General features: G+C 41.9%; 3 protein-coding genes across 5 annotated transcripts in view; all 3 read left to right on the top strand.

Annotated features, from left to right (window-relative positions):
• The window catches only part of KLHL2 (kelch like family member 2), a 60,400-nt gene extending 58,963 nt beyond the window's left edge, over positions 1-1,437 (top strand). For all 3 annotated transcript variants that reach the window (XM_072861931.1, XM_072861930.1, XM_072861933.1), the window contains one exon: positions 325-1,437. In XM_072861931.1, coding sequence (XP_072718032.1) covers positions 325-353 — 29 coding nt within the window. In that variant the 3' untranslated portion in view covers positions 354-1,437. The remainder of the gene's footprint in view (positions 1-324) is intronic.
• A 1,165-nt stretch (positions 1,438-2,602) lies between these two features.
• Positions 2,603-11,605, top strand: MSMO1 (methylsterol monooxygenase 1). Its single transcript, XM_072861467.1, has 7 exons — positions 2,603-2,760; positions 3,023-3,114; positions 4,642-4,951; positions 6,022-6,170; positions 7,051-7,177; positions 8,978-9,132; positions 10,632-11,605. Exons 3-7 carry the CDS (start codon positions 4,697-4,699, stop codon positions 10,837-10,839), a joined length of 894 nt encoding a protein of 297 aa, XP_072717568.1. The 5' UTR covers positions 2,603-2,760; positions 3,023-3,114; positions 4,642-4,696; the 3' UTR covers positions 10,840-11,605.
• Positions 11,606-18,874: 7,269 nt separating this feature from the next.
• Positions 18,875-25,357, top strand: part of CPE (carboxypeptidase E) — a 60,030-nt gene continuing 53,547 nt past the window's right edge. Inside the window, exon 1 of the mRNA XM_072861465.1 lies at positions 18,875-19,228. Coding sequence (XP_072717566.1) covers positions 18,937-19,228 — 292 coding nt within the window. The 5' untranslated portion in view covers positions 18,875-18,936. The remainder of the gene's footprint in view (positions 19,229-25,357) is intronic.

The raw sequence follows: 25,357 nt of genomic DNA, 5'->3' as shown, positions 1-25,357 counted from the left end.
AAACAAGAGCTGTTTCAGGACTCTTTTCCTTCAATAATTGCAGTTTCTCAAATGAGTTATTTAAGTGAATGCTAAGGATGTATTTCACTGATAACAAAATTAAACTTGAGTAATGGCAAATTCTTTCAAGTCACAGAAACTTTCAGAACTTTACACTGATTCAGACAACTTTGCCAGAGAGAAATTAGGGAAAATATGAACACTGATGCTGGTGCACAGTTTTTTGATGTTATACTAGTTGCAAGGTATTATATTAAAACTTGATTTTCTTTTTTTTTTTTTAATACTACCTAAAGATTTATGCCTTTTTTTTCCTCACTCTAGGTGTTACAGTTATTGACAAACCATTATGATCAGTAAAGGGATTTTCAACTTGATTATGCACTAGAAGCAGTCTTCAACAAGTATATTTGAAGTGACTGAGTATCTAAGCACTTCTCTACTTGTAGCTGCACCTTGAGTCACAGTGGAAGATGTGACTGTCTACAATTACAGATGACAGATGATGAAGATTACTCTAGGTAGAAGCAATGTGTAGGATTATTCTGCAGTTGAGCAGAAGCTGATTGAATTTTTGAAGTCTAGTGGACAATTTCTTTTTTATTGCAAGGTCTTCAAAGAAAAAAAAGCCACTTTCATAAGGACCGACTTATGTCAGTCATGACTGAGAAACGGATTGTCAGTGAAGAATGGTGTGTATTCTGGTGAAAGTAAATTTTTGTCTTATTTTTTCCAGAGACTAATAAATATATTTAAAGAAATGAACTGTCAGTCTTCATAGTAGGTATTGAATCCCACCTCAGTAATTCAAGCTGGCATGGGGTAAATGTTTCCTTTTATAAAACTTTTGTTACATAACTATAATATGTGCGTATGTTTGTGTGAGCATAAGTTGCTTTCTATTGAAATACTTCAAAACCTGATTTTCCTATTTATAATTTGGCACAGTACTTTGAACATGCCAGTACTATGTTGTAAAACAGAGTTGTATTTTTTGATATGTAATAATGCTTAACACTACTAATTCCCACTGAAGGAGAGATCAGAGTTGGTATAACCTTTCTTGAACAGGTGTAATTTCAAGATCTTTTTAATAAAAATGTTGTCTGTACTTATGATTTTTTTTTCTGTTCAATTTTGGTCACATTTAGATGTTACTTCTTTCTTACCTTTTTATCCAAAAGGTGATTTGGCATGAAAATAACTGAAAATTTATCATGAATGTATGAAATTGCGTTGAACTTGCATGGTACTAAGGCCTATTTATGCGTGTAACCTTAGCTTCTATTAGCTAATATCTGAATATACTGTATGTGGCCATGCTTATAAAGCAGCTCATTTTTATTCGTTCTTGGATGGCCTCCTTTTAACATGACCAAAGTTATTGTCATATTTGAGACATTTTCTTCAAATAAAAGTTTGTATATTGTTTCCTAATGCCAACCAGTCGCTTAAAACTTGTGTTTCTCCATACAAGTCTCAAACCAAATAATCTTGACATCAGTGATTTTTTGGGGGTGGGGGGGGAAGCTGGTGTTCAAGCAAATTGAAGAGAGTTATTAAGGTTTAGGGAACTGGTCACGTAAGTATCACTGGTTTGCTGCAGGTTTGTTTCTCAAAGTTTTGGTTTTCAGTTAGGCAAGGTAGCGGCCACCTCTAAGTTCCAGTGAAACTATTTGAGCTGTGAAATTACTATGACGGTTGAGAATAACAATTTTTTTGGCAGATGCTGAAATTAACTGGATGACTGCATTTTACTGTTGATATTGTAACAATGCAGTGCGGGTTTGGGTAGTTCACTAGACACATTTTATTTGAATTGTACACTTGTATTATCTGTAGGATTTTACCTGCATGATACCAAACTCCATGAATGGAGTTCTGGTCCATTACTACCCTGACATACGCTTGTATTTCGATCTTACTTAAGCAAGGACGCCGGTGTGTAGGCACATGGCCACCACCCGTCCCCCGCGGCAGCGCTGTAAAGGCCGAGGCTGTGTGCACTAACGCGAGTGCCGCTCCTCCCCACGAAACAGAAAAGAATGAGTCAGACCGTGGCCCCACCGTGCCGTCCTGCTCTTGTACAAGACGCGGATGGAAGTGACAGGCAGCGGGGGCTCCTCTCGGGAACGATCGTTTCGCTCTTAGCGGCCGCCGCCGCCCCGTCGGCCGCGCTCTGACTCCCCTCCTCCTCCGGCGATTGTATTTCTCGGCACCTTCCGCAGCCGGTCACGCCCGGGCCGGCCGTCTGGAGACAGGCGGCGGGTGCCGGGACGGGGTCCCCGGGGAGCGGCGCCGCGCAACGGTGCCGGGGCGCGGAAAAGGCCGCGCCCGCCGCCGCCGCCCCACCCCCCCGCCCGCCCGCCCGCCCGCCCGCCTCTGGCCACCCCCGCCCGCCCGCCCGCCCGCCCGCCCGCCTCTGCCCACCTGAGGCACCGGTCTCCTCCTCATCACGTCTTTGACGTCACCCGACCTCCCTCCCGCCTCATTGGCCGCGCGCCGAGGTCTCACTATCCTCACTCCACCCCTTCAGCCAATCGGTCCGCGGGAGCCGCAGCTCCGTCCCGGCCCGCCTCACGCCTGACGCCGCCGCTGCCGCCAGCCGGCCAATGGGCGCCGCGGCGGGCGTTGCTGTGCGGCCAATGGGCGGGCGCACTTGAAGAGCCGGCGGCCGCGGCGGTTGTTATTGCTGCGACGAGCGCTGCCGCCCGTGCTGCTGCTTCCGCCGCGCCGTGAGGGGCCGCCGCTGTCGCCCAGGTGAGGGGGAGGTCGCGGGCGGGGGAAGGCGGGCGGGCGGTCGCGGCCTGGCCCGGGGGTGCCCGTGCCGTTGCCGGGGTGCGGCCGGCCGGCTGCGCGGCTCCTCCCGGTGGCACCCCCACCGGGCCGGCTGTGCGCCGGTGCCGCCGGCCGGGCGTCTCCCCCGGGCATCCCCTCTGTGGCCGTCACCGTCCCGCGCGTGGGCGGCGTGTGGCCGCTGCCAGCCGGCGGCGTGTGCCAGGGTCTCTCCGCTTCCTCGCAGGGTCCTCGCAGGGGCTGGACGGGACGGACCAGCCTGACCCAGGCGCAGCCTGCCCTCTGGTCCCTCGGCTAGCCGGCTGCTTTTCCAGGAGGGTGAGTAGCCTTGCGTGCCCATCGGTTCAGGAGCTCGGGTTGTAAGCTTCTTTGGTATCTGCTGTGATGTATTTACCGTTAATAAAATGGTATCTGCTACAATGTATTCGCTTACCAGCTAATAAGAAATGGTAGCATCTTGATGCTGTTGCTAAGAAAGATAAAATGGTAACTAATGTTGTTGGGTACCAAGCTTGGTGCATTTAGACTGGATATTAGGAAATTTTACTTCCCTGAAAGGGTTATCAAGCATTGGAACAGGCTGCCCAGGGAAGTGGTTGAGTCGCCATCCCTGGAGGTATTTAAAAGACATTTGGATGAGGTGCTTAGGGACATGGTGTAGTGGTGGTCTTGGTAGTGTTAGGTTTACGGTTGGACTTGATGATCTTAAAGGTCTTTTCTAACCTATACGATTCTGTGATTAATGTTGGACCTCGTCTGAGTATGTCAGCTGGGGACTAACCAGCGTCCTCTGGCCTGTGAATTGTGCACACGTTTTAGAGTGGATGACAGACCTGTTAGAGGGGGTCCAGAGGAGGGCCACAAAAGTGATCAGAGGGCACATCGCCTATGGAGAGAGCCTGAGAGAGTTGGGGTGGTTTAGCCTGGAGAAGAGAAGGCTCCAGGGACACCTTACTGTGGCCTTTTGCTATATAAAGGGGGCTTATAAGAAAGATGGAGAAAGACTTTTTGCCAAGGCCTGTAGCAACAAGATAAGGGGCAACGGTTTTAAACTAAAAAAGGATAGGTTTAGATTGGACATAAGGATGACATTTTCTACAATGAGGGTGGTGAGACACTGGAACAGGTTGCCCAGAGAAGTTGTGGATGCCCCATCACTGGAAGTGTTTGAGGCCAGGTTGGATGGGGCTTTGAGCAATCTGATCTAGTGAGACATGTCCCTGCCTATGGCAGGGGGGTTGGACTAGATGACCTTTAAAGGTCCCTTCCAACCCAAACCAACAAGCAGCCTACTCTGTGGAAACAGCAGAAGTTCTGGGCACCTGTGGGAATGCTGCCTCTATGCTTTTGGGAGCTGTGATGAAAACTCCCTTACTTATGAAAAGGTGGATTGCCTCAAGCCGGCTGTGGTCTAAGGGCAGTCTGCTGTGTTGACATAGTTTGCATGGGTTCTGTCTCACAGCTATGAGAAGAATGAGGCTGGATAATCAGGAGATCACGGTTAATTTAATTTCTAAATCTGGTTTGAACCTTTCTGTGCTCTTTTAGTAGAAAACACAATTATCCTGCAAAAGACTTGAAATAAAATTGGGTAATAATTAATATTTCTTTATTCTTTTGCTCCCTTGACCTAATCTCAAAACTTGAGAGCTGACTGCCTCTCAAATTGGTTTGCCTCTTGAACCAATCTTAAGCTTTGTTCTTTTGCAGTATTCTGTAGAAAGAGAATCTGTCTTACCCTACCCTTCCCTGTTTTTACTTTAAAACTAGGTAACAACTAAGATAGTTTTTTTTTTTTTTCTGAAGATTAACTGCTGTTTATTCAATTTTTCTCAAAATTTTCAGGTTACTTATAGACAACTGTAGAAGAACTGTAATTGTGATGCTTTGTGTTTGAACAATGGCAATGAACGACAGCATTAATATCTTGAACTCTGCTTATCTGGCGGTGGAATATATAGACTCTTTCTTGCCTGACAATCCCTTACAGCAACCATTTAAAAATGCCTGGAATTATATGCTGGATAACTACACAAAGTTCCAGATTGCGACTTGGGGATCACTTATAGTTCATGAAGTTTCATACTTCTTGCTCTGTGTACCTGGATTTGTCTTTCAGTTCATACCGTACATGCAGAAGTACAAAATTCAGCAGGTAAGACAAAGTTGTGAACTATGTGCTTCCTGATTTGTCTTGGAATATGGGAAGTAGAATGTGTAACAGCAGTATCCTAGTTTGCAATTTATATGACCCTGTTTCTTCTATCACTGTGGTCATCCTGGAAGTGACAGAGCAAAATTACAATGTGTGTGAGGAGAGAAAGAGAAGTGGATTTTGGGGAAGGAAAGGAGTTATTTCTGAGGGAGGGTATCCTTTCCACTATGGTGGTATAGAGAGAAAAGGGTATGTCAATCTCTTATGTTAGCAAAGTTAAATTTTCTCCATGTAAGTTTATGTATTAGCAGGGGAAGGTATAGTAGAATCACAGCATCTGGTGGTAGGGGTGTGTCTTAGTATTATGAGAGAATTACATGGTGTGCTTATTTAATAGCGTTTCTTTCAAAGTCTATCTATGCACGCCCTCTTGAAAAGATTTTGAAGTATTTTAACAATGGAGAAAGCCTAGGATGGACTGCACAATCCTAATTGGTAGCAAAGGCACATCCAGTATCTAAAAATGATTGGTTTTGCCTAGTTCCTTGTAATATGAATTACAAATAAATAATACCAGCTTCTGAAATTATTGAAGTAATGGGTAAAATGTCTCCCAGCAAAACCTGGATGTTTTCAAGACAATTTATTTATTCACAAGCTTATATCTTCAGCTTCCCTTTGTATTATTTTAGCTATGGAAATACATTCTATTATTTTAGCTGTGGAAATACAAACTTCGATTTGTGTTAAACTGTTGAATATGAAGTGTTTCTGCTAATTACAAACACTGAAATAACAAGAATAGTTTGAGACGACTGGCAAAGATAGCCTCTGTTAAGAGAGACTTACTTTAAATTTCACAGAAAGCTAGCTTAGAAAAACAAGAGGTTTTGATAAAACTGAATCCAATCCCATGTGATTTGTATTGCCTGAGTTAATTTGTATTATGGGAGGATCTGCTATCTGTTTTCCAAGGAGAAATGAAACTGCTTCCAAAGTAATTTTTGCAGCACTTCAGTTATGTGCAATAGAAGTATGTAACACAACTGATTCTTTTTGCTTCTTCTTAGGATAAACCAGAAACATGGGAAAAACAGTGGAAGTGTTTCAAAACACTCCTCTTCAATCACTTTTTCATTCAGCTTCCTCTGATTTGTGGCACCTATTATTTTACAGAGTATTTTAACATCCCATATGAGTGGGAAGAGATGCCTAGATGGTAGGTAAATTTTTCTTGTATGTTGATGCTGAGTTACATACAGTTGGAGGCAGAATATTTGACAAATAGTGTCGTCAACTCTAGCACACAATAATTTTTTGGCAATGAAAACGGCGTTTGTTAATCTTGCTTCTGTTGATGCTTAACTGCTAGAAGAGCTAATTAGAGCTTTCTAGATTTTTTTTTTTTAAAATGGCCCCAAATTGTTCTGATACTCGGAAGAAGAGGAGATTAGGAGGGAGTTTATGGAAGCAAAGCAAGATTCATGATGGTATGGGTTAAATATTGGACTTCCTGGGTTTTTTTAATACAACATTTTTTGATTCCTCCCAAGTGTTTCGTTGCTCCACCTAGTTTTATATCATAGCAGCAGTGTGTTCCTTAAGGGAGAGAATGTACCGCCTGCTTCACATTCTCCTTTTTTGCACTAAACTGACAGACTTTTAAACAAAACTGAATTAGTTATAAATACCTTTTCATTTTTTTTTTCTTCTGATAGCTGTTCTTTGCAGTAGAAGCTTGTGTTTCTTGGAAATTTATTTTCTATCTGGTTTAGTAGCTGATGCAGCTCTATGTTTTTATATCTACATCTTATACAGTCTATGGATGTTCTTTATAGACTGTAATATTGAAATGACAGTTGCTGAACTGCTTGCTAATTCACTTCAGCACATCAACAGATGAGCTGATAGATACAAGGACTAACGTGCTTGGCAATTAATATTTTTAGTATATTAAAAGGGTAGTGTCAATGCACTGTTATTCAGTCAGTAATACACATAAACATTTCCCACCCTTACTAGTGTATAGCTATTTTATCTTTCAAGATTGTGCATCTGCTAGTTTATTCTATAACTAATAGCTCTTCTCATTTTTAAAGGTATATTCTGGTTGCCCAGTGTTTTGGATGTGCAGTGATTGAGGATGCCTGGCACTATTTCCTGCATAGATTGCTGCATCACAAGAGAATATACAAGTATATCCATAAGGTTCACCATGAGTTTGTTGTATGTATTCCCTGATTCTTTTTTTTTAGTAGTTCTTAGTATATGCGGTTTCATACAACTTATTTAAAGGTCTTATTTGAAAGGCTTAAGGATTTTACATCCCTCTGACAGTGGGATAGATGTCTTTTCTTGAGCTCTTTGTCAAAAACAGTAATCCATTTTGTTTCTGAAAACACCTCCTGTAATTCTGTTTCATTTAATGGAATGAAAGGTGGCACTCGGCTCTTTTGAAGTTTAATCATACCTGTTGAGCTAGGTGAAAGCAAGCTTTTAAGAGTGTATTACATGCTTGATTGCTAGGGGAGGGGGAAACAGTGGGTTTCTGGTTTTGATGGTTCGTCAGTTCTCCACCACCTAGGTTGTTACCCAGAGCGTACTAACGCCCAGACCACGATCCAGACAGGTGGCTTCTGCACGGCCTGGGTGTGTGCATGATACGTGCAAGATACATGATTCAGGGAAGGATTATAGCTTTGGATATAAGCTTCTGGAAGCAGTATAGCCAGTTGTGTGAATACTGCATCGAGAGCACAGTGCAGTACAGAGATATTTTGGATGGTTCTGCATTTAGCAGTGTTGGAGCTGCCATTGAGCACAAGGTAATGAGCCATGCTTGGCTGGAGGTAGCACTGCTCTGAGCCAGGTAGGGTCCAGCAGTGCTTACACCTTATAGTTGGTGTAGCTGTGTTTAGATGGCACTGTCTCTGGATCACAGAAGTCAGTGCTACTGTGTCTACTGCTGTGTTTCAGTGTATAACTTGTACTATGCCTAAAGTAAACTGCAAGCTACTGGGTCGGGGTGGTTTATACAGGCTGCAATAATAGAGAAGTTTTGTATTGATTGATGCATGCATATGTACGTACTTCTGCAGCAGCAGCCGCTGTTTTCCTCTTGCTCTTGGCAACCTCTCAGGTCTCTAGCAGGAGCAGCTTCTGGCCATTATTCTTGAGTAGTTAGCAGTTCACATGGAAGCGATCTGTAGGCTAATGGCTGTTGCACTAAAAACTTTCCCTGATAGTAAAAGGTGATGATACTAAAATCGCCCTTAAGCTGAAGTGGACTTTTTTTTTTTTACCTGATAATCAAACTTATAACCTTGAGCATTAGGTTAAATTTTTTTAAATTATTATCTTTCTATGGTGGTCTACTTTTGAAAACTCTCTATGGAATTTGTTTTTTTGTAAACCAAATGTAGGAATGACTGGGGGTGGTGTGTGTATATATTAAAAAATATATATACATATATAAAGAAAAGAAAATGTTTTATTTCAATCTCATAATAATATTTGAACAGTAAGAATTTATCTTAAAAATTGTCAAAGATGAGGGGGGATTTTAAATTATTTTTAAAATAAATTTCTAAGTGAATCCTGACTCTGAGAATATTTTGGCTTCCTTCTTTCTTCTGCTTCCAAGACTGGATGTATAGCAAAGCTGATAGGAGCTTCCCAAACACTTCTGATATTCCTGAAATAATGCTTTGGCCTTGGGTAATGGTAAGCCTAAAGGAAAGTTTTCAACTTTTCAACTAGTAGTGAAGTGTTTGGAATCACTAATGGAATGATAATCCTTATGACCTTGGAATACTGTTTTCTGTTTTCCCAACGAGGAGCTGAACACCTGTGTTAAGGCCCTTGCTCAGTCAGACCATTCCCTTTACCCACAACATCATTCCGTTTGTCCTATTGTAGTCTTGTGCGGTAATGGGAAGGGGAGAGTACCACAAAATGGTGATTCCGATTTGGGGGTATAGAAAATCAAAAATGGTGACAGTTTTCCTGTCTATTATCTCTTTCTAGTCTCCATTTGGAATGCAAGCAGAATATGCACATCCTCTGGAAACACTTATCCTTGGAACTGGCTTTTTTATTGGAATTGTTGTTTTCTGTAACCATGTGATTCTTCTGTGGGCATGGGTGATATGTCGCTTGATGGAAACCATTGACGTACACAGGTGAAATCTTTATTGCTTTTTAATAATTGCTTTTTCTCTTCTCCCTAAGTCTGTCTTAAACTCACCTGTCTCTTTCACTGAACTTTACTGTTTATTTTGCACTGAAATGCTTTTATGCATTTTACAAAGAGTGACACAATCTGAACAGTTACACTGTCTTCTGTTTTGGGGGAGTGTTAATAGCAAATGTTGGTGATTAAAAGAGTGTAGACTGTAGCTAGAGCATCTCGAGGAGGGTTTCAGAAGCTAGGTGCCTCATTAGGGTATCTGGCGCTTGATATTTGGTGTACAAGTGACCTTATGCATATTAGAACACCAAAAATCAATTACAAAATACGATATTCCATTTAATACTTTGTCAGCCAGTTTTCCTGGACAAGAGAAACTTTAGGCTATACAACCACTGTCTGTCTTTTAAATAAATAAATAAATAGCTTTTATTTATTTATTTATGGTAGATACAAAGGGCAAGACTTCTTGTCGCTGTAGTATAACTGTCTTCTTTCAAATTTGGCTCTGAAATGCTAACACAAATCTCAGTAGGCTTAGTTGGGTTCATCTGCAAATGAATGAGCTTTCTTTCAAGAGGAAAGGGAAAGTCAGAGTTCATTTTTTGAAATGCTAGTATTACAGTTGACCTTGCATCTGTAAATATATTATGAAGCATATAGTGTCTTGCTGTAAGCTCAGTGTCAAGTGTTTTAGTGGAACATGAGCTACTACTAATCAACTCATTGTACACATCATTGCTGGTTTAGTTACATATTGGTTGTCAACTGAGAAGTATATGTTGTGACATGTCATAAAGTAATTGATGCAGAATATTAATCTCCTTTTAGTTTGTTGTCCACATGAGGTGTTTATAACAAATTACCTTGCACTGTCCCCACTAGGTGGTGGTAAGATGCTTTCCAGTACTACTAAGCAAAAGAGTTGAAATCCTTCTAAAGCAAACTCTTCTGGTTTTAACATTAATTATATATTTTGAATTTTAAACATTTGAAGAACTTGCAGTAAGCTGAAAATTAAGAGTAGAAATACTACAATTGTAGTTGATTTGAGATGCTGTTTGATGAGCAGCTGACCTGATGTTCACAGCTTGTCACTAAAAGATAGTGTTATTTCTTGTTCCTCCTTCCTAATGTCATTCTGGAGTCAGGTAAAGCTGCTCAGCCAGCAGGAAGTCAGCCACTGTGATTTTTTAGGTGACTTGCTTAAATTTTCTTGTGTTGCCTAATAAACTGAGCTGAAAAGTTCAGCAAGTGGCAAAGCCATTGTGGGGTAGTTTACAGAAGCATTTGGCTGGGATAGGAGGGATCCTGTTTTCCTGTTAAGCCAGTGTTACAGTGATTACCTCGGGGCCTTGTAATACCAAAAAAAATATTTTTATTTTATAAAAACAACAAGTTATTGTCTCTGTTTGTTTTGTCATTTATATCTGAGAAAAATAATTACTATAGTTGCTTTTTTTTTTCTTTCCCCCGCCTCCTCCCTTGTAGTGGCTATGATGTTCCACTGAACCCTCTTCATTTGGTGCCTTTCTATGCTGGGGCCCGTTTTCATGATTTCCATCACATGAACTTTATCGGCAATTACGCTTCAACCTTCACGTGGTGGGACAGAATCTTTGGTACAGACTCTCAATTCATTGCCTATAAAGAAAAAGAGAAGAAGCAACAACTCATAACGAAGAAGAAGGCTAACTAAATTTCCAGTGTAAAAATTCTGATGCTAATACTGGTAGTCAACTTTTGCTTTTCTGTAAAGCAAAATAGTGATTGGGTGTTAAGCATAAATCTTGTTCCTTGGCTACTAAGTGGTAGGGAAAAACGGCTAATTACACTGCAGTATCTTCCTAATGGGAATGCTTTCTATTTTATATGTAAGTACTGCATATATTTTAACTACAGATTTAAAGATGATGCAAAAAAACTGAGATGACTTGTGTCTATCCTTTTTTTCTTTTTTTTTTTTTGGGGGGGGGGGGGAATTTCAATTTTCTCTTTAATGTTGCCCACAGGCAGAGTTATATGTACACTGAAATTGGACTTAGTTTTTTTAAATATATATTCTTAAATTTGTAATATCAAATAGCAGAACATATTAACTGGTATCAGCACTGTATTATTTAAATATTGGGTAAGAGCTGCTTAAAACCAAAACATCTGTTAATAGGAAGCTTGGACAGGCCATTTGCACACTGGATAATATGAACCGTTAGTAACAGAATACCTGGATAAACATGAGTTAGCAGAGACATTCCTGATCTAGATTTATTATGTTATTTTAGATTATAGGTGAAAAGAATAGAAGTTTTTATTTGAAGAAACAGTTTTTTGCTGCTCTTTTGAAGTTGGTCTGTCAGTGTACTTAGCATTTACATTACATTCTTCTCTGTATGTTGTAATTTGCTGAACTGACTTGTTGCTATATTTGCACTTGTGACTGATGAAATAAATGTGGTTTGGTTTGATGCGTGTATTATACCGTTCATATGTTTTTTAATATAAAGTTGTGATAAAAACATGTAGGATATAGCGTCTTACTCTGTTCATCTTTAATGAAGAAGCATTATTTCTGGTAGTATGATCTACAACAGTTCCATCTGCAAACTACTTACAGAGACAGCAGTAAGAAATGGAAATGTAGAACATCTTGTAAATTCTGCTGGTTTGTGTTTCGAAGGACTTGGATACATAGCTACTGAGTGTAGCGACAACTTCTGGGCCAAGTGCATTCTCAAGTTAAGCTGCAGCTTTCACAGACTAGAATCTCAAAATCTACTACTTGAGTTGTACTAGTAATAGAAACAGTAGTCTAATATTGTTGAATCTACTCTAAATATTTGTCTGTTGCACAGGAAATAACAGTGGAAGTATTTAAGAAGGGCTTAAACCCTTATAAAGATCTTGCATTTTGTATTTTAATGTCAGCTGCTCTTCAGACTTCAAATACTACTTCATCTACCCTGTAAGTGCTTTAGAGATGCTTACAGTGTTTTCCTTACTCAAAACAACCTGAATTTTTATGGTGCTTCGTATGCAGTCTGATGTAATGCTCAAAACAGGCAGTCCTGTGAAAGTGCAGATGAGATCAGCGAAGGTGTTAATGATATTGAGAGTGATTAAAACATTACTTGACATGTGGGAGCGGTTCAGATTCCTCTTCTGCATGTGTTTTGTAGAAGCTTTTACTTCTGTGTCTGTATCCCTGTTGAAATTTGTTCTTCCTCTTCCCCTTCCCTCTAAAAGGAAGTAAAAATACTTGACTGTGGCAGGTGAATGGACGCTGAAATCCCTGTATTGTTCAGTTTTTAGCGGGGACTGGTACTTAAGACTTCCTGAATCCATATGCACTGCCAGCCTGAACTCTCCATGGTGGAAGCGACCTCCTTAATCAGATTTCAAAGATGGCCATTATCCTCTTTGCTTTGTCAACTCCCACTCTCATCCTGCAGCTGCAGCTATACTTAGCTTTATTTTACTGAACCCCTAGCCTGAAATATGAGGAGCTTTCAGTGCTTCAGATTTTCCCTGTGTACATGATTCTATTCACTGGTTCTCAGCCCGCTGGCTTGTGCGTATACACACACTGTCACAAAATTGTGTACAACTGTGAGCCAATTGCTTAGATACTCTGGTAAAGGTATCTGTAAAAGCTTGGTGTCTCCTCAGCTATTGGGGAGCTCAATCAGAGCACTGAAAGTTTGATAGGATGACTTAAAAAGTTACGATGTATATTCTGTTCTTCAAGAGGTTTTGAAAACAATGTAATTTTAACACATTACATGTGCCATCTTCTTAGGTACGGTGTGTATGGGGCATTTTTTGTTCTTTTCTCATGACCTGAATCTGTATTTTTCTGTCACCCATTGCTATTTCAGTTTTTTGGGTTATTTTACATACATCCTTGTAGTAGAACATGATCCTATCATTGCTTTTGATCCTCCTTCTTTAACAAATCCCTAGAGAATTATGCAAGCTGTGCTTTATAAATTTATTTTTGGCTGAAAAAATGTGTCCACTGGACCTCTCTCAACACAGGAACTTGCATTTGAAAACCACAGGCTTGTTGTGCTGCAGGACTCAGATAGACCTACATTTTGTCACCACCCCAGCCCCTTTCAAATGCAGGACCTTGTATTTATTACTGACCATGATGCTGGCTAGTAAATGACCTCATTACTATGTATCTTTCATGCATATTAAAAACTATGTTAGGCAATTATGTTTCTGTGGTTTTAGGCCTTTATTAAATAAGACTTCACTGATTTCCCCCCCCCCCCTATTTAGTGAGAGAGACTAGAGAGTATGTGTAGTTCTGAAAACTAAGGTTTTTGTGCAATAGAAAAAAATGAGAGCAACATACGGGTGGCAGTTTCTGGCTCTTGACAAGGCGCAACAAAACCTTACACAATCTGTTGTCCTTTATCCTCTTCAGCAAGGAGACAGATTTAGCTCCTGAAAGTGGTAGGATAGGGCAATAAGTGAGGGAGCAACATTTTTCACAGCTTAATCTTTTCCTGAAAGTCCAGTTTAGTTTAATTAAGGCTCATCTGTGGAAAATAACAGTTTGTAGTGTTTCTTAGGATATGACAATAATTAAGTCTTATGAAAGCGATGCATTAATTTCTTGTGTTTTCTGTCAAAAAACATGGAAACTGGAAAAGTACAATAAATTGTTAAGATTAGGATTGCAAAATAATCAACTGCTTTTGGCTGCTGATGTGAAATACTAAATAAGGAGGTTTAAATTACAGCACAGCTTGCCAGAAAATACTAATAATGATTGATATTATGATGATTTTTGTAGATTATAGGACTACATTTATTTTCCTTACTGAGTTTATAATAAGTTACTGCTGAGTGTTTTAAGGTAATTTTAAAGAAAAGTGTGATGTTTCTAGATTTTTAACATTAATTTTTGTTGAAAAATTATGTTATTGAAACCTACATATTATGGCTACAGATAGGTATTGCTAACTACAGTGTCCAGTTCATTGCCTCCAAATCTCCATCCCATTACTGCTGCCTCTCCGTCAGCTGCAGCCTTCTGGTAAATCTCAGCCATTGAAACCTGTAACTGGCAAGTCCAAGGAGAAGGCACCTTTTTGCCATTGGTTCTTGCTAGAATTTTCTGTCTGTGAAGGTAATAAACACAGCAGTCAAATTGTTTTTCAACTGTATTTTTCACCAGCTAACTGGATTATATCGTGTCCTCTGCAGTAAGGCATTTCCTCTATTTCTCTAATCACTTCTGTGGCTTGTCTCTGATGTCTTGTTTCAGCTGTAGATATCAGAAGTGCGTGTCCAGATCATTCTCTCTAATACCACCTTGGTGGTTATAACTACATCCTTCCTCTTAACCATTGTCCTTCTGTCTAAACATTCAAAGATAAAATTAGCTGTTCTGCAGCATTGCACTGGAAAATATAGTCAAGATACCCATCTATTTGTGATCTCTCAATGCTTCTAGCAATACTGCTTGCCAGACTGCTAGGAGCATGTTTTATATTTCTTGCTCTTAAGTGTAATTTGCAATTTGCAGCTCTGAAATATTTAAATGTGCTTGACTTACCAAGTAATGTAAATCACATTCCAGAGCTGCTATATCCTTATTATTCACCATTCTTTGTCATCTGCAAATTTTAATCAGTTTTGATTCACATTTATGTAATCACTGAATAAATTAGCCCCCGGACTCGAAATACCAGTCCCTGTGGAAGACCAGAAGAACGTTCCTGTTAGATAATGACTCACCACTTTCAAAAAAAACCCTGTCAGCCAGTTTTGCGGACTCTGAAAATGATCCTGCGTGGTAGTTTCTCTGTATGAGAGTGTTTGGCAGTATAGTCATGCCGTCCCAGCTCTCAGAAACAGCATTGCAGTTCAGTGTCCAGGACCTAGTACCACCCCCGGAGCAGTGATTACTCCTGCGGTCTGAAAGAAGGGGCAGAAATAAGCCGCTGCCGTTTGGGTAGGTATGTATGCAGTGTGTAAGTGCGAATGTCAGGTACATTTTGTATGAAGCGTAAGTTGCAGTCTATAAAGAGGCTCTACGCAGAATTGGTACGCGTATAGGATGTTCACCACCCTGCCCCAATAAGAACACAGTAAGCTTTTAAACACCTGATAGGGTTGAGTTTCAGTAACATGGGTGAGTCATCTAACAGGTGGAGACAAAAAAAGATTCAGTCTTGCAATACATAACTGGAAGGTGTTTTTATTTCCTTTCCCTCTCTGTAACCTCCTGTGTAAATGCCTTGTCTGTATTTGGATTTTAAATTTTTTCTAAGGCTTGAAAATGCAATATAACTGAATATTAGCAGGCCAAAGCTAGCCCTCCTCAGAGGGGGGCTTAAAGACCAACTAGTGATTTGGTCTTGCTGATCTGAACATGCTTCTTTCTCCCTTACACATTATGTTCAGCATCCTACTTGCTTATTTGTATGTTAGAAAACACTGTCTTCCTCGTGTAGTATACTGCACCCTCTCACTTCTTTCCAAATATAAACCAGAGAAGTTTACTGAGTATTTCCATGGTGTCATTATTAACAGTATTTTGTTATTAATAATGTAAGTGTCTGACCTCCGTCATAGAGTGTTTTCAGGATTTCTGTTGTTCCTAATGTACTTCTATTGTTTTTAATAGACATAGCTTTAAGGTTCTTATTTTGGGGTTATAAAAGAAAATAGTTGCCCCAGCCTGCTTGTCCTGCCACACAAATGGAAAAAGTGCAGAGTTACTCAAGTCTTGTAAGCCAAACTCTGTGAGTGTGAGGAGGGGTTTTTTGGGAAGATTTATTTATAGACTTGCTGGTGAGTCATGAATTGCTGAAGAAGACAGATTCAGGCAAGTCAAAAGTATTTGAAAATTTGAATCACATTCAGCAAATTGTTTTGGCCAAAAGAATGGAATAATATGTAAATATATATGAATATTATATATATATTTTTGTATATATATATTTGACCATAAATATGTATTTTTGTAAACGTCAGTGAAGTTTTTTTCACTATTACCAAATTATTTAGGCAGCACCTGTTAGCGAAATATAATCTACTATTTGGTATCATATACAGACATGATACCATAAGAGAGAGGTAAACCAGATCTGAAATCTGCTGATCAGGATATTTTCTGTACAGGGAGCACTTGAGCCCTATTCCCTGCTCTAATTAGTATTATTAGCTTACCAAGGCCATACCCAGGAGCCTGGTTATGTATATAGCCTGGGAATGCCCTTGGGGTTAGAGTAGTCCTCTAGGACTAAGGCAAGTGCAAAACCTTTTTGCTTATTACAAGGAAATCTGGCCTTTGCCTGTGATGATAGTTGTCATCTCTGAACTATGGAAAACAGGAGGAGGGATTGGATACAAAGGAAGTCATCAATTTATTCCTCCTGCTCCGTTCTGCGAATGCTCCTAAGCTCTCTGAGGATCCGATCATTGTTTCTTAATCCTTTATTAAAAAGAAATTAGTATGTGTGAACTCAAAATATTTGGTAGTCTGTAAAACGCCCCGATTTACACAAGATGTGTATGTGCATGTGTTTTTATAAGCACTCATTCTCTTAATTTTTTTAGGGGTGGGGGGTTAGTAAGTATGGAAATTAATGGAAATCCATTCAGACCTAGTTGTGAGACTAATTTTGTGTAGTGGAATAATAATTCACTGCTTGAATAGATGAAAAGAAATAGATTATTTCTGAGCCTACTTGTATCTTTTAGTGACATTGTGTTTTGGGGAAATAAATTGAAGGGAAGCCATTGGGAGTTGCTACACTGCACAAAGGGGTTTTTTTGACTGATCAGAAGGTTCTCCCAGAAAATGATACTGTAAGTCTCAAATCACAGCATCAGCAGATTTGTTTACTTTGTGTATAAGGCACAAGGGAAAGTGATGAAGAAAACAAGGAATATTTAGCCTGTGATGAATGTAGCCAACAAAACTGATACGGAATGTGAATCTTTTGAATTCTAGGTCAGCTACCTTTATTTGTAGTTCATTTTGGAGCTCTGAGAGCGTTGCACATATTGCACATAATTCTAAAGTGGTGTGAAGTCATAGACAAATTCATAATACAATTCACGCTGTTAGGGAGGAGAGAAGTCAGAGGGATGGCACTTCTGTGATCCTAAATCTGAACGGTGATCTTGGTAAGAGAAAACAGTATATCAGGGACTCTCTGTACATCCAAGTCTTGCAAAATGCTTAGAGCAAGTTTGCATTTGCCTTGTCATAACCCCAGAGCTAACGTGATGTGATATGATAGGCATCTCCCAAAGTTTTCTAGCAGTGAGAACAGAGAGTTGAAGGCTCCAAGAAGTGCTCTGAAGGTGCCTTTGCACATGGTTGCATTCTTAAAACTTAAGACTTAAAAATTAAACTGGGCAGAGACGCTTCTGAACCCAGTTGGCTTTGAAAGATGGTAAGGACTGGGTGAGCTGACCTTTGGTTCTTGCTGTGAAGAAACACATCAAATAATCCAGGACTGACAAGGACACTGAAAGATAACAAGTATAGGTGAATACAGACAAATAGATATATAAGTATTTATATATAGTAGTTGCATTTTCAGGTCTGAGTTTCAGATGCTGGATGAGTTTCCAAGCTGGTACATCACCAAGCATCAGTGAAGATGTTCTCCTAGAAGACATTATTTCCATTATGTTCTTGGTCAGAACTAGACAACTCATGATTTAGGAAAATATCCATAGGATCACAAAGGATCATTAACAAATCTTCCTGAAAATTGATTCGGTATAAATTGGTGATGGAAGGGGATGTTTTGCAGGCTCACCCTTTTAGATTAGAAGATCAGGGTAAAACATGTATTAAATTATCGGGGACAAGGTTCTATTTGTAGAAGGATGAATTGGATGTGTGATTTTCAAACTTTTCAAAATTTTGAACCTGTCAAAATTTTCCAGTGAGGCTTTGTGTCTTTTAAAAATAGTAAAAAAACCTGATATGGAAGTTGCTCTTTAGCATTTAGCCTTTTGCTTTTATCAGTTGTCCTTTACGGGCTCTTTGGACGTAGTCTCTATGCTTCTAAAAACTTGTTGAAACACCCGCGACCTATGCGTCTAAAAACAGGCTGAAAAACCAGATGGCTTCAGAAGTCTTGTAGTACCTGTGGTCTAGAAGAGACTGTGATTTATTAATATATTGTGAATGGTTCCTCACAGGAGCATTCCCATTGAACATAAGGGGATGTGCTCTCTACGTAAGTGTTCTCAGCCACAGAAAGGAAGTCTTGCTTTATCCTTTGTTTTCTGTGATGCAGCAAAGGTACCTTATAGATGGTTGTTTATAGTTTTCCCTGTGAGGCCAACCAAATACATTTGTCTTATTCTGCAATAGTACTATCTGAATCTTTCACGGAGCACTCCGTCTGTTCGTTTAGGGTTTTGCCAGTGGGTTAACTCGGCGGGACTGCATGAATGCCGTGCAGAACCAAAGTATTTCACCAAATAAAATAAAAAAGCGACGTAGAACTCGTGCCCTGGGATTCTTCCAACGCTCTTCTCCATCTGGATAGCGAGCCCAGTTGATGAAAACAGCTTGAGCGGCCTCCGCCCGCACCTTGCGGCTCCGCTACCGCGCGGCCGCGCACAGGCCACCGCCCTCCGCGGGGAGCTCTCGCTCCGCCCGCCGCGGCCCGCGGAGACGGGCGGAGCGGCCGGGCCCTCCCCTCCCCTCCCCGCCGCCTCCGCCCGCCCCCCGCTTCCCGCTCCCTCCCTCCCTCCCGCCGGGGCCGGCGGCAGCTGCGCGGCCGCGGGCAGGCGGCAGCCGGTCGGGATGGCGGTGCGGGTGCGGGTGCTGCTGGCGCTCTGCGGGCTGCTCGCTGCCTGCCGGGCGGCGGCGGCGGTGGAGGCGGCGGGGGCGGCGGGCGCCAGCCGGCGGCGGCGGCTGAGCGCCGAGGAGGGCATCTCCTTCGAGTACCACCGCTACGCCGAGCTGCGGGAGGCGCTGGTGGCCGTGTGGCTGCAGTGCCCCGCCATCAGCAGGATCTACACGGTGGGGCGCAGCGCCGAGGGCCGAGAGCTCCTGGTCATCGAGGTTTCCGACCGCCCCGGCGAGCATGAGCCCGGTAAGGGGGCTGCGGCGGCGGGCGGCCCCCGGCCGTGCCCGCACCTGGCGGCAGGTAGCGGCGGGGCGGGGCGGAGCGGAGCGGAGCGGAGCGGGGCTGCCGTCCGCGGCTGCTGCATTGGGCGCGGGGCCGGCGGCAGCGGGCAGACGCTCTCCCTGAAATAGTCGCTCCGGCAGCGGCACCGGCTGTCGGCGATCGCCTGCGCTCGGCGCAAAGCGTCTTCGTGTCTCTGTCGTTGGATTTAGCGCCCTGCGGAAGAGAGGAGCGCGCTAAACCCGCGCTGAAGTGTCAGAAGATGCAGCAGCCGCGGGGAACGAAGGCGCTGCCCGCTGCTCTGCAGGGAGGCACCCGGTGCGGATGCGCTGGAAGGGAAGGCGCTGGCCTCCCCCTCCCCTGGCGCGACCCGGGCTGTCGGGGAAAAGAGCGTTAGGGGTGCATGTGCCTGCGTGGCTGTGTCCGTGTCCCGCGGCCGGGCTGTGTCCCGCGGCCGGGCTGCCTGCGGAAGCCGTGTTACCGCGTCACGCTACAGGCGTTGGCACATCTCTCAGGTTATGTGTACCTGGGGTCTGAGGCATTTGTTATAAAAGGGGATGCGATTGACGCTCTGCGTTTGTTTTGCACCTACGAGGGTGCATTTTTCAGTCGTTTCCAATTTCGGAATTGATAGTATCACTTACGTCTATATGTGAAAAGGCTTAATCTTGAAAGCTGCTCCGTACCTGAGGCCCAGCCGTAAGCTGCCTGCAGTCGTGTCTCCACATTTCCCTCAGTGGGTTACAGAACAGGCCTGGAAGTCTCTGATTTTTAGGTGGAGATGTGGATTCTGTGGGTCTCTGGGGATTTGGTCTATACAATTAGTGCTTAATGTTCTGCTTTATGACCTGAATATAACCTTGCTTTGCATCCTCAAGGGACTTACATTTTTCCTGACTGCATTAGAGCTACTGCTAAAACTTAGAGGTCATAGGATATTGGACGTGAGGAAGGCAGGGTAGCAAAGCGTTGTGTTGAAATGAAAAATGTAGGAATTGCAGTGAAATTTGAAAAATTTCTTTGTGGTATGTTGCCATCATGATACGAAGGGTGATCCTGAAGCTAAGAATTAATCTATCGCCACTATGTAATTTGCACGCTAGAATGATACGCAGTTATTGTTGTGACTTTGTGTTACTGTCAGGGGACAGTCGCTACAGCTCATTTATTTGGCACTTCTGTCAAGCCAGCTGAAACAGGGACAAAAAGAGCACTCTGTGCAGCCTGAGGTGGGGCCGTGGCTCTTCCCAGAGACACGCTGCTTCTGTTGGTGTCAGTGACGTGAGAAAGGGTTTGTCATTGAGCCCAAGCAAAAGAGAATCCAACTTTATATCAATGAGCGATAACAAACTGCAGAAAAGAAAATTTCCTATGGATTGCGTCCACATATAAGCTACAGTGAACATCAAGCATTTCCTAGAACGTGCTTGGTCCCTCACAAAGGGAGCCCTATAGATGAAAATGCCACGTGTTGTAATGTCCAAATCACATGTCAGGGAATGTGATGAGTCCTGGCAATCTTTAGTGGTGGATGCTGCAAATGCTGTTTTTTTGCAGAGGATTAACCAGGGTTTGAAGCAGAGCAAATTTGTTGTTTTATTTAAATCCTCATTTTCATTCTGCGAGGTACTGAGCATTTCTCACGAAGTGGAGAGCTGCTGCAGCTTTTGCTATCTGCAGTGGCACATGAGAGAAACTCAGGATCTTTTTAGGAAGGGCAACGAGCCAGACCTCATGCCTAGTTATGGCTCTGCTCCTTGAAATAATTGTAAAGGCACTGTTAACATCCCTGCTTCCTTGTTACAGAGCTTCAGCACCTAAATATTGTGCTAATGGTTGCATTAGAGGTGTTTTCTTCTTAATAACGTGCCCTTTCTTCTCCTATGTAGTAAAAGGTAGCACTGTTTATTTTTCTGTGTGAGCTTTTTTAAGCTGTGCGGTAAAAGAAGTGGAGCCTTGTACCAGCCCTGGCAGGAAATAGGAGGCTGATCCTGCAGCTCTTACCTGAGGGGGATCCTTGCTCACTGCGAGCATCCACGCTTGATTCCCAGAACAACAACAGGAATAAGGATATTTTGTGTGATTAAAACTTGCAGGATCAGGGCCTGATTTATCATCATCTGTTGTTAAAAAAACCAGAAAGATTCACAGACACACACATACACATAGTTATTTTTTCTTTTTTCACTACAGGCTAAGAAGTTCTTATTCCTGAACAAAACCTATTCCGACAAGATATCCTGAGTGTCACGGGGTTTATTTTAAAATAGATATAAGTATAAATGAAATATATGCTATGGGTCATAGGTCCATGGTCTGTAGAGAGCTCATGCTCCTAGAAGCCCGGTGAGTATGCAGGGATGATACCTGAATTATCTAGTGAGTCACTGTGAAAACGAATAAAAATGTTTCTGTTCGCTTAGTGAGCAAGTTGATGACAAAATAAATCAGGGAAGTGTCAGCAGAGCATCAATAAAGACTCTTTGTACTGAGTAAAGAGGCTTTGTACTGAGTAAATCAAATACTGCATGTACATGCATACGTTGCATAATCACGCATATTGCATGGCTGTGCAGCGTGGTGTGAATGCATTTGATCGTATGTAAGTGTACAAATCAACCTTAATTTTAGAATATCAGCTAATTTTGAAAATAAGTTTGTAATGTATGTGCAATATTTGAAAAAAATGCATGAGAGAAATAGGAAAATTTTAGAAACGTGCTTTAGACTTCCAAAGCAACTGGAACAAATCCTTAGTGAACGAAGCAACTGAAACAAATTATTAAGGCCTCATCTTTTGCTGGGGTAAATATACATTATGAGGATTTTTTTAAAGTCCTGATACTGCATTGGAAACCAGAATGACTCCATATGAGCCAGTCTGGTTTCTTGCATAAGCATACGGAGTGTCTTGGCAAATCCTGGAAACCCAGTTTAGTCACATGGAAGATGAGCATGGCCTTCACTGAGCTCTTCCCAGGGACGTGCTAAATGCCAGAAGCGTGAGACTGCCTAAAGTTTCTGATCCTACATTAAATACTCGGAGAATGTGCTGCCTTCTCTGCAAACTTGAACACCATGCTACCTGTGCTTCCCTTCTGGTTCGTGCCAGAGTTTGTTCTAATATTTTGCAATTTTTTTTTTTTTTTTTTTTTTGGTGGCAGCAGTTTCTTTAGGCTGATACTGCACCTGTATGGGAGATTAGAGCCTGCAATTGCTGATGGAAAAGCAGCCCTTGAATAAGGAGAGGCAAAACCCGGAGCTGAAGATGCTTGAACTTTAACAAGCAGGTTTATACTGAGGCAGCTGTTCCATGCAGATGACCTTTGGATAGATGGGGACTAGACAGTTAAGGCAGAGGAAGACTTGAATGAGACTATATCAGTGGTTAGGTGTAGAAGGTGTTGTATGAACCTAGACTGGAAGCGATCAAAATGTTTTGGAGTAGCTTTGATTATGTGAGAAGATACAATTTTGTCCCCATGCTTGCCAAAAATTGGCAAAGTTAACAGAATATGGCAGACGGCGAGGTGAGATAAAGCGAGGAGACAGAGTTTGTGGGAAGGTGGTGATGTACCAAGGAAAAACAGAGGACAGTTGACAGTAAAGCACAGATTATTTCTGGGACAAACTAAACAATATTTTGCCGTAATTCAGGTTCAGGAGAATACTGACTACTCCTGAGAGAGGAAATAGGCTCTTGCTTTGGATATCTGATGTTCTGTTGAACAAACACCCAATGGACGCTGATCTCTTGAGGCTTTTTTTATTACCACAACTAAGCTCATTTGGGGCATAAGTTTGTATTCTTCAATAGCAATGAAATATATTTAGAATCGATTGATGCCAAAAGCAGTTCCTCCACCGTTAATGTTCAGCCATTTGTTCAGGCATGCTGCCACTTCCAACTCATTTGTACCATTGATTTTGGTTGTGCAAGACCAGTCCTCTCCATTACCGCTTCACTTCGAACGTGAACATGAAACATGTTGACACTTTCAAGATTCCTGGGTGGTTTCTTTTTTTTTTTTCTTTACATTAAAAAATGGCAGATAAAAATTTCTCTCAACTCCTACTTTCTTTTTATAAATTACTAAGATTTTTATAGTGGTTATTTTTCAGTGTTTAGTTTTGTGAAGAAATCCTCAAAGTAAGGCTTATTAATTGGCTGGTTACATGTGTTATAGATACAGGCTCTGAAAATTACTTTGGCATCAAATGAAAGGGAGAGAGGATGGATGAAAATACAGATTTTGTTACAACAAAATGATCTGCAGATTTGTGACATTTTCATCACATCGTTCATGCTAGAGAAAAGGAAACAGAAATCCTGAAAATATCAGAATAATGGCATTTTGGAAACAAAATATTTCATGGTTTTTCAAAATAGCATTTAATTTAGAAGAGTTTTTAAATTGTAATGATTTTATTGTTCATCCTTCCTCCCACCAGCATCTTTAAAAATACTTCAAATAGAAGGAAAAGGTTTATTTATAGTTGAGTGAGACATCTGATTTTCTAGAAGATGACATACTTTGGACTTTTCAGTTTTGAACAACAACAACACGTTGTGAGCCAGTGAAGCAGGTCTCGGATGAGGCAGGAGCACACCGTGCATGAGGTGAGCAGCAGTTGTGACTTGGAGCATTTGCAGGACCCCGTGGGTGTGACTACAGTCGACTTTACGAGGTGCAACTCAGCTACATTAATCCTTGGACCTTATCCTTTGGACTTTATCAAAGACCCTGCTTGGCACAGTGAGGAAATGGATTGGGTGGGTCATTGCTGGCCCTGAGCCTAAATAAGCTCCTTGACTTCCCAAATTGCAGCTCCTGTACTGGTCCCCCCCAAAGTCGCCCAATGTTAGGCTCTCAGTTTCTCACACTCCAGCCCTGCAATGCTGGAGCTGTTTCCTCCTGCAAAAACATAATTAAAGGGTGACTCAAAAAGAAGTGCAAATCATGCCTCTACTGTATATTGGGGAAATCCAAGATCTGTCTGCTAATACAGAAACCGTACCTAGGGTTTTTTCTGTCATTCAAGTGTTCCCTCATTCAGCTTTGGCACCAGCCATGTGGGCTAATACTTTCTGTGATAAGAAATTGTGATAAGTAAAGCCAACAAATGTACAGGAAAAAAAAATTTGTTGCTCGTAATGTTTGTATTTCACTGTTGCACAAATGCCATTTTTTAAAATATTTTTTAAGTGGTTGTAATTTAAATGGCTCTGCAGCCATTCCAGAGAACCGCGAGCAAGTGCTGCTCTTTGAAAAAGAGAAACGGCAGCAGCTAGAAGAACAAATGTGTAGGAGGCTGCCGTGATTTCAGCCCAGCATGGGCAGGATCTGCTGTGCTGCCTTGGCGCAGTAGCCCAGGAGCGGGGAGACCACTCGCTGTCACCGGTGGGCCCTTGGGCTGCCCCGCTTCAGACGGGCGAACGCAGCGCTCGGGTTGGCGGTAGGGCGTTTTGGCAGCGGTGATGTTAGAAAGCACGCAGCTCGTCTCTTGGTTACGGCGATGTCATCAGATGCAGCTGTTCTAATTTTATCACTTACAATTAATTGCACTTGATTTTGTAAAGCTTCTTTTCCTTACAGTTGGAATTTGCAAGTTAAAATCTTGTGAGCTCTTTGATGGGCCCTGCTAATATTTCCCAGTTTTGCAGAGCATTAATACAAATTGTATACAGCAAGGGCTTGTTATTGAATCTAGGTATTAGAGAGCAGACCTAATTTTTGCATGCTTGAGATTTAAGCAAATGCCAGTTTTTATCAATGGCCGCTTGTTTAGTATTCCCTTTCTGGAGGGAGGTGTTGAAGGCTATGGGGCTGGTGGCTGGTAAATGCGAGTGCACCGAGTTCATATCCATTCAGCTGCATTGCATAGAGGTAAGGGCTGTAAATGGGTCGGTATAAGCAAAACACTTTGTATCGGGAGTACAGGAGACAGCTTACCTTTGCAGTCCTCTTTAAAGGTGGGCTGCTCTCCGGGCAGCAGGGTAACGAGCACCCGCAGTGCCAAACTGAGAGTGTGAGCAGGGCAACTGCTGGTGTCTCTGCAGGCATGTATAAAATAAAATGCAGAATAAAACGTGGT

Source organism: Ciconia boyciana, chromosome 5 (genome assembly GCF_034638445.1).
Source record: "Ciconia boyciana chromosome 5, ASM3463844v1, whole genome shotgun sequence".
Classification (NCBI taxonomy): Eukaryota; Metazoa; Chordata; class Aves; order Ciconiiformes; family Ciconiidae; genus Ciconia; species Ciconia boyciana.
Note: the sequence above shows the minus strand (reverse complement) of the source record. Positions and strands in the feature narration are given on the sequence as shown.